Raw genomic sequence first — 9,901 nt, forward strand, 5'->3', positions numbered from 1 at the left:
ACCAACTCCCAAAGCTTGCTCAAACTCATGTCCATTGAGTCAGTGATGCCATCCAACCATCCAACTACTGGAAAAACTATAGCTTTGACTAGACGGACCTTTGCTGGCAAAGTAATATATATGGCAAGCAATTTTGTGTAGCAGTATTATTTCACATCTCAACTGTCTCATTGCTTGTTTATTTATACCTCTAAGAGTTCTCTAGACTTCCTCAAGTCAGGGCCTCCTTCTGATCACCCTCTTCAAGGCCACCTTTACTTCCTTGTTCCTCAAAGTATAGATCAGTGGGTTTAGCACAGGAGTGACCACACTGTACATAATGGCAACAGTCCGGTCCTGGTCCATGGAGCTACGTGAGGCAGGACGAATGTAAATGAAAAAAACAGGACCAAATAAAAGAACAACCAACATGAAGTGGGAGGCACAAGTAGACAGTGCTTTACGAAGCACTTTGCAAGAATGAGTCTTGAAGAAAAGATAGATAATAATGTAGAAATAGGAGAGAAGGGTTAGAAAGAATGAGCCCATGGCAATGGTCTCTGTGACAGTATGAAGTAGCCACCCATTGAGGTCAGTGTTCCCACAGGCCAACTTGAGCAATGGCTTAACATCACAGAAGAAGTGATGGATGTGGTAGGAACCACAGAAGTTTAAACGAGATGTCATTACTGAGTGCAGCAGGGCATGGAAAAAACCAATGATCCAGACAGTGACAGCCATCTGGGTACAGACTTGATGATTCATGATAACAGTGTAATAAAGTGGTTTGCAGATAGCCACAAAGCAGTCAAAGGCCATCACAGCCAACAACATGACCTCTGTGCTGCCCAGGAAGTGGAAGAAATGAAGCTGGCTTATGCATCCCAAGAAAGAAATTGCTTTGTGTGTAGAGAGGAAGTTCTCCAGCATCTTTGGCAGAGTCACCGTGGAGAAGCAGATATCTAGACATGACAGGTTTCCCAGGAAAAAATACATAGGAGAATGGAGTCTTGGATCAGAGATGACAACTATCAAGATGGCTCCGTTTCCAGTCACAATGACAAAGTAAATTATAAGAATAGTAACAAAGAGAAAAGACTGCAGTTCCTGGATGTCTGTCATTCCCAAGAGAAGAAATTCAGTGATTGAAGTTCGGTTCAGCATCACTTTTAAAAAAAGACAAGATAATAGAGGAAGACAATCTTTAATGAGAACTAGTCCTTCCAGCCCAGGATTTCTTGCTGAGACAAATGTTTTAAGGAATAGTGTTGCTGTTCTATACAATCCAAAATCAGAGGTGGTGCCATATTTGAACTATTAGATTATTCAATACTAAAGCCACCTATCACTTATGGTCTATAAGTCAAACATTTATTTTCTTTACAAGATTTGTCATTAGTGGTTTTTTTTTTTTTTCTCCCAGTAATTCATAGTACACTGCAGCATGCTATGTTCTCTGGTTGTGAACTGCTACATTCTTGTACAACTTTTCTTTTATCTTCCTAAGTTACTCTAATAGGAAGCAACTTTTTAAGTATTCCACCACACCCCTGTCTCTATACCTAATAAGCTATCGTAAGTATTTTAAATTTAAAACAATTGACAGGGATGAAAACATTACAACTACAAATTCTTTTTTAAAAAACCAAAGTGCTCTTTCAAATAATAGTAATAACTTTTCCTCCTCTTAGAATGTTAGTGGAGCTAGTGGTGTTCTTATACTGATCTCTTTCTGACTCTCACACTTGGAAAAGTCATAAAACCTTACTGGGGTAAGAAATGCGCTGTGCTGTACTTAGTCCCTCAGTCGTATCCGACTCTTTGTGACCCCATGGACTGTAGCCCGCCACGCTCCTGTGTCCATGGGGATTCTCCAGGCAAGAATACTAGAGTGGGTTGCCATGCCCTCCTACAGGGGATCTTTCCAACCCAGGAATTGAACTGGGGACTCCTGCGTTGCAGGCAGATTCTTCACCAGCTGAGTACCAGGGAAGTCCCAGCTAAGAAATAAGACCACATTAGTCAGACATTAGCCAGAGGTAAATTTGAAATTTTACTACTGCTTTATGTGATAGTGAGCTTAGTTTTTTCCTACAATCTGAGAAAATATAAATTTATATGTAAATATAAATTATCTCAAAACAGGATCCCCAAATTATTACTTTGATGACAAATGTTCTTATGCTTCTTCTCTCTAGTTGCACTGGGACTCTCTTTCATTTCCCAAATTGCCAAATCCCTGGATAAGAAAAATTCTTCCTCAAATGAGCTCACTAGTTCTTATTTTACCTTACACTGACCTCTCTTTGAAGTATGTGAGTTCAACCCTCTTAAAATCTTATGTTTTCTGAATGATCCGCTTTCTGAAGTTCCATTTTCATTTTGTCTGCAATAAATATGCTCTTCAAATATTAAGGAATATTCTACCCCATGTGCGATTTACCTTCTTCACTTCTAGTTCTGTTGCAGGAAGGGGCATCCCTTCCAGGGCCCAAAACTGGGCTCTTGTCTAACACTCAGAAATGAATTGTCTGAGGAGAAACATGTGCTGACAAAGCAAGAGATTTTGTTGGGAAAGGGCGCCCGGCTGGAGAGCAGCAGGGTAAGGGAACCCAGGAGAACTGCTCTGCCATGTGGCTCTGCGGTCTCGGGTTTTATGGTGATGGGTTTTATTAGTTTCTGGGTTGTCTTTAGCCAATCATTCTGACTCAGAGTCCTTCCTGGTGGTGTACACCTTGTTCAGCCAAGATGGATGCCAGTGAGAAGGATTCTGGGAGGTGGTCGGATATGTGGTGTCTCCTTTTGACCTTTCCTGAACTCTTCCAGTTGGTGGAGGCTTATTAGTTCCATGTTCCTTACTAGAACCTCCTGGCATAAAACAACTCATGCAAATGGTTACCCTGGTGCCGGGGTGAGCGGTTTCAGTCAGCTTCCCCTAACAGTTCTGTCAGTGTGTCACTGGCCAAGTCTATGTGCTTTATAGCAACTCTCTCCCAAATTGTCACAAATTTCTCTCACTTGAAAATTGCGTTTTCTCTTTTGACTTTTCTGTTAAATAAAATTCTTGTTTTCTACTACAGGAAAGCATTAATTTTAATTTCATTGGTGGGACTGAAGTCTTTTCTTTAGTGAAGGCTAAAACTCTTAAGGAACTGTAAGGAAATTAGCTGTAATGAAGTTTGATATTTGACTAAATTTGCCCTATTTACTGAAAGGCAGGAAACCTTTTGAATCTTTTTTTCCTCTATTATTTACAAAGTATATTGTTTTCCTTCATGTACCCTGACAAAAGCAGATATAAGTACATAAAATTGCTTCCTCTTTGTTCCTTTTATTTGCTGATGTAATGAATTAACCCTTGCATATTGTGAGAGAAGAAGCAAAGGTGGGTAGAAAACTTATAGATACAAAAGCACTGAGAAAAAAGTAAGAGCTGTAAGGAAGTTTGAAGAGAGATGCAGATATTGGAGGGGTGGATAGTTCAATTTTGAGAAATAACTGAGGGCAAAAGAAAATGATTTGACTAGAGTAAAAAAGTGAATGGACTGGGAAACACTTTGAGGGAAATCATAGAGTTTTAGGTTTATCTCTGAAAGAAAAATTGAGAAAATTATCTGATCTCTACACATCTTCAAAAAGGGCTATTTCAAATAACTCAGTAGATTTTTTGATAGCCACGTATATTTAGCATATTTAAATAATTTTATCATCACTGTTTAACATAAAAATGATATGCCAAATATCATCTTGGTTTTCTGACCAACCTGAAAAATATTATCAAAAATTATTCTGGGAATAAACAAAACACAACACACACAGACACACACACAGACACACACACACACACACACACACACACACACACCCCTTTCCTAATTTCTAAAGAAAATTAACAATTAGATTCCTCTGTTCTAAATTATTTCTTTCACTATGTCAATATTTAGACATTAAAGATTGAATTTGAAGAATGTCTAGAGAAGCAGGAGCATTGAATGAGGTATGTGACTTGGCAATACAACTGTGGGGAGTAAAGTGCTTTCATAATCCACAAACACAATGAGGAGTCCATCATAAGACAGGAAATCAGCTCTTAACACTGGGTATTTAATTTTCATCCTAGCAAGCAGACAGATCACTTACTAAGAGATAGAAAATATGGGCAACTTCCCAGCCTGTCTTTTATTTTATCCTCTTACCTGATGGAGTATTCAGATTCATAGGTAAGAAAGCTTTTTGGGTTGACATTCCTAATGATAACAGTAGAAAAATATTTGAAAGGATGGCTCTTGCTGAGATTGTATTATAAGCTCTTTATTTTGAGATGTCGTTTCTTCCCTTTTTGAAAAGTTGCCTGCCTTTTTATGGGTCACATATTTCTGCACAAGAAAATCCTAGGGGAGAATGTCTCCTGGGTACCGAGAAGAATGTTTTTCACACATACAACATGATGAGGTAAGCTTGGGGAATTCTTTTCTTTAGTTCCATTTTTTTAAATTCTTCCTATTTTCTTTACTGCTTTTGTCCCTTTGTTTCAGAATTATAGACAGCAGCAGGATTTCAGTGGCTATTCAATGTCCTTTCATTTCCTAGGACAGAGGTATAAATTCACTTTTTCATTTTGCAAATTATCTTGGAAATACTCTTTGGTATATATGATGAAAAGAAAATTGGCAATATGAGTTAAGGAGTGGGAATCACATTAGCATCATGGCAGAGTGAGATGCTCCTTGTATTTCTCCCCTTCAACTTATAACCGGTAAAACACCCACAGCTCAACAAGGTGCCTCTGCCAAACACACCAGAGTGTCAGAGAATTCCACACATCTTTTCATCTAGAAGAGGGTGGACTGGAACCCATAAAGGAGACAAAATTAAGGAACAGCAGAAATGGTGCCTACAATCCCAGCATATCCTTTGCCCACTGGCTATAGCAGCTAATCACAAAGCCCCAGAGAACCCAATAGTAGCAGGTGGTGCCCATGACTCTGACTTCCCAACCACAGGGGTAATCAGAGCCAAAGTAAATGGGCATCAACAGTGAGGTCTGTGACCCCATCCCTCCAGCTGTGGAGGCATCCATGACTTGGGCCCCCAACCCAGCAACGATAGTGGCAGCTTCCACATATGCCACAGCACCGGGCATGACAGAAGCACCAGTGACCCCAATTCCACCTTGATAACACATGGTAGATAATGAATGGGAAAGGGAAATGAACCTAACTTTTACCGAGTGCCCATTGTGAGTCAGGGACAATATCCTTTATCCATCGTTCTATCAATTTTTCATTTTTGTTGCTTTTCAGGAGTTCCTTGCTATGTAATATGTTGCAAATATTATATAAAGATAACATTTATTGTGTGCTCATTTTATGTGTAAGTTATTGTTCTGAGTTCTTTACCTGTGTCAGATTATTTAATTTTTATAAAAGCCCAATGAGGAGGATATTAAAATCATGGAGCACAAAAACCCAAGGCTCGAAGGATTTTAACAGATTTCCAAATTTATATCAATACACTGCGAAACTAGGATTCAAAGTGAATCACAAAAAAACTAATACTTTAAAATATCACTAGGACGACCCAGAGGGATGGTACGGGGAGAGAGGAGGGAGAGGGGTTCAGGATGGGGAACACGTGTATACCTGTGGCAGATTCATGTTGATGTATGGCAAAACCAATACAATATTGTAAAGTAATTAACTTCCAATTAAAATAAATAAATTTATATTAAAAAAAAAAAGAACTGCCATAGGACCCAGCAATCCCACTGCTGGGCATACACACCAAGGAAACCAGAATTGAAAGAGATACGTGTACCCCAGTGTTCATTGCAGCACTACTTACAATAGCTAGGACATGGAAGCAACCTAGATGTCCATCAGAAAATGAATGGATAAGAAAGCTGTGGTACATATACAGAATGGAATATTACTCAGCTATTAAAAAGAATGCATTTGAATCAGTTCTAATGAGGTGGATGAAACTGGAGCCTATTATACAGAGCAAAGTAAGTCAGAAAGAAAAACACCAATACAGTATACTAACACATATATATGGAATTTAGAAAGATGGTAACAATGACCATATATGTGAGATAGCAAAAGAGACACAGATGTAAAGAACAGACTTTTAGACTCTGTGGGAGAAGGCAAGGGTGGGATGATTTGAGAGGATAGCTTTGAAACGTGTATATTGCCATATGTGAAATAGATCACCAGTCCAATTTCAATACATGAGACAGGGTGCTCAGGGCTGGTGCACTGGGATGACTCTGAGGGATGGGATGGGAAGGGAGGTGGGAGGAGGATTCAGGATGGGGGACATGTACACTCATGGCTGATTCATGTCAATGTATGGCAAAAACCACTACAATATTGTAAAATAATTAGCCTCCAATTAAAATAAATTAATTAATTAAAGAAAAAAAATATCACCCATTCTTGGTTCCAGATCAAGATGGTGGAGTAGGAAGTTCCTGAGTTCACCTCCTCCCATGAACACACAAAAACTACAACTGTATATAAGACAATTATCTCTGAAAACAGACCAAAGCCTAGCAGAACAGATTCTATACAACTAAGGATATAAATAAAAGGCCATATCAAGATGTATATGAGGGGCAGAGATGTGGTCTAGTCAGAAACCACACCCTGGTGTGGCAACCAACAATCAGGTGGGCTACCACAACCTCAGAGGTCCCCCTTGGTAGGCTAGCCATGAACACTGTGTATGCATGATCAGTTGCTTCAGCTATGTCTGACTTTTTGCAAACCTATGAATTGTAGCCTGCTAGGCTTCTCTGTCCATGGGATTCTCCACGCAAGAATACTGAAGCATGCCCTCCTCCAGGGGATCAATCCCTGGTCTCCCACATTACAGGCAGATTCTTTACCATCTGAGGCACAAAGGAAGCCTGAGAATACTGGAGTGGTAGCCTATCCCTTTTCCAGGAGATCTTCCCAACCCAGTAACTGAACCGGGGTCTCCTGCATTGCAGGCAGATTCTTTACCAACTGAGCTATAGGAAGTGAAGGTGCTCGGTGGCGTCCGACTCTTTGCGACCCCATGGACTGTAGACTACCGGGCTCCTCTGTCCATGGGATTTTCCAGGCAAGAGTACTGGAGTGGGTTGCATTTCCTTCTTCAGAGAATCTTCCAGACCCAGGGATCGAACCCAGGTCTCCCTCATAGTAGGCAGGCGCTTTATGGTCTGAGTCACAAGTCTGCAAATATTAAGCCTGCCTTACTTGTTTTGCAAATAAGATCATATATACTATTTTTCTTGTAGAAGGAAATGTCAACCCACTCCAGTATTCTTGCCTGGAGAATCCCAGGGACAGAGAAGCCTAGTGGGCTGCCGTCTATGGGGTCGCACAGAGTCGGACATGACTGAAGTGACTTAGCAGCAGCAGCAGCATACTATTTTTATAGATGACCTGAATGGGAAGGAAGTCCAAAAAGGAGGGGATATATGTTTATGTGTATGTATGACTGATTCATTTTGCTGTAAAGCAACTCTATTCCAATAAAAATTAAAAAGAAAAAAAAAGACCAAGTTGAACTAAGGATAAGATACAAACACTGTATGTTGAAAATTAACATTTTTTTTCTTAGATAAATTTAAAATTTTTAGTGTCTCCTTTAAATTAAATTTGTTATTTATTGTTATTTATTATTTGACCATTAAAAATACTGAGTATGAAAGAGTAAAATCATTTCGGAGATAAGTGTGTTACCTGGAAGTCAATTTTGCTGTCTACATGGCTTTTGTCCTTACCAAAAGTTTTGTCTTTATTTTTCTTTCTCATGCCCTAAATTTTGGTGTCAACAAAAATTTGATATTTGGATCTTTGTTTTTTATTTCATGCTATGTGATCTTCATTAGTTTCATGAGTCAAATGTTATCTTCTTCCACATAACATGAATTGTTATTATCTAACTCTTGAGTATCATTTAATATATTCAAACATTCTTTGGAGATTTCTGATTGAAAAATAATATTAATAATAAGAGCTAACATTTGTTCAGCACTCTGTGATAATCACTGTGCTCATGTCTTGTACATATTTTTCATTTAATCTCAGTGCCCTGATAGACCAGAAAACCTGAGTCATTTAAAATTCATTTCTTTGCCAAAATAAGCTTTTTCTCTGAATGCCTTTTTACGTCTATAACTTTACCATTCTCCAAATTTCCTCACCCAAGCTTTAACCTTTAGCTCTTTTTAATTTTTCTTTCCTCTTTGGCTGAAAAATAAACATGATGACAAAATGTACCTATTTTTTTTTTCTTCACAGTGATTTTGATTTTTATCCTTTTTTTTCCTTTTTAGTATCATCACTTACACCTCACAATCAAGCTTTCTTAACTTCACAACTATATCATTGCATTAACTTCCAAATGATTTTTTTTTTTTTGCCTCTAGAATTTATATTTCGGAGAAGGCAATGGCACCCCACTCCAGTACTCTTGCCTGGAAAATCCCATGAATGGAGGAGCCTGGTGGGCTACAGTCCATGGGGTTGCTGAGAGTCGGACACGACTGAGCGACTTCACTTTCACTTTTCACTCTTATGCATTGGAGAAGGAAATGGCAACCCACTCCAGTGTTCTTGCCTTGAGAATCCCAGGGACAGGGGAGCCTGGTGGGCTGCCATCTATGGGATCACACAGAGTCAGACACGACTGAAGTGACTTAGCAGCAGCAGGATTTATATTTAGGAAAAATCTGCATAGAATCCTTGGATTAATTTTCTATTGTTGTGTTCCTCTCTACCCCCATCACTCTTTTCATTTAAACTCTTAACTGAGTCCCAGCTACTTAGAAGACAAGCCATAATTTCTTAATCTGAAATTTCATCCTTCATGATCTGTATTCATGCAAAGATGGATGAGTATTTACCAGCTAAAGTGAAGATATTTTTAATTTGAAGGTGAGATTAGGCCAGATACCCAAGTGAGAGAAAAAGAGTCTTGAACCTTCATTCTGTGTGATCCTAGAAATGTTCAAAACTTACGGGGACCTCAGTTTCTTTTCATTGCCAGTTGGATAGTGGTAGCAAATAAACATGATTGGAACAGGAATGTCTAAAGGCTTAAGAGTCTCGTAAGTCAGTCTCTTCTGAGTAGAGCTCTTACATAATCACCATGAAGGATTACCATTTATCTGAGACTTTTCTATTTCAACTCCCTAAAGCAGCACATCCTGCTTCTGTATAACACCCACAGCATCGGCATTTAATTAGGGATGCTGGGCTCTTGTTAAATGTTTCTAACAGCATAGAAGCTCCAGGGACAAGAAGTCTGTCACTCCAAGAGTCCATAAAAGAAGCCTCGTACCAGGTTTTGGGAATTTGAATTTGAACATCTATTCTCATGTTCTCTTTTCTACTACAAGTAAGTGTTTTTCTTTTTGTTCTTATTCTCCTCGTCTTCCACCTCCTTTCCCCCACCTCCCTACTTCTTATTTCAGCCTGATTCTTAGATTTACTGTTTTTCTTCAATCACCCTCTTTGGAAAACAGTAGGGAATAGTTAGGAAAAAAAGAAATCAACGATCTCATAGAGCTTTATTTGGGGAGACAATAAGATATCCATCCTGTCTCTGGGTGTGTGGGGCAGCTCAATGTCTGTAAACTGTGTAGCTTCCTTCAGCAATGTCATTTTTTAGCTACAGGAAAGGTGCTTGGCTCTCCAAAGTATCTGATTCATCTGTTCTGCCAATACTGTGAATTCTTGAGACAAGTCATTCAGTCCACGACAGTGAAAAGATACAAGTCCTACTGGATGATAAAAGAGTTTGGCATGATTTGGCATAAATGACTATTATCAAATCCATATTATGTGAGAAACAAAGACAAAATAAATTTGTTTAGTCCAGAGTCAAAAGTTTCATATAGCAAAGTCCTTCATGAAGAAGAGAG

The 9,901-nt window shown here is 39.0% G+C and overlaps 1 protein-coding gene across 1 annotated transcript; it reads right to left on the bottom strand.

Annotated features, from left to right (window-relative positions):
- Positions 1 to 216: 216 nt before the first annotated feature.
- LOC109576952 (olfactory receptor 12D2-like) lies at positions 217 to 1,143 on the bottom strand. Its single transcript, XM_019985598.2, has one exon. It carries the CDS (start codon positions 1,141 to 1,143, stop codon positions 217 to 219), a length of 927 nt encoding a protein of 308 aa, XP_019841157.2.
- Between the last annotated feature and the right edge of the window lie 8,758 nt (positions 1,144 to 9,901).

Source organism: Bos indicus, chromosome 23 (genome assembly GCF_029378745.1).
Source record: "Bos indicus isolate NIAB-ARS_2022 breed Sahiwal x Tharparkar chromosome 23, NIAB-ARS_B.indTharparkar_mat_pri_1.0, whole genome shotgun sequence".
NCBI classification, from domain to species: Eukaryota; Metazoa; Chordata; class Mammalia; order Artiodactyla; family Bovidae; genus Bos; species Bos indicus.

What these genes read in the sequence shown, in the direction of transcription:
- LOC109576952 (XM_019985598.2), bottom strand. Translation starts at nt 1,143, where the DNA reads ATGCTGAACCGAACTTCAATCACTGAATTTCTTCTCTTGGGAATGACA.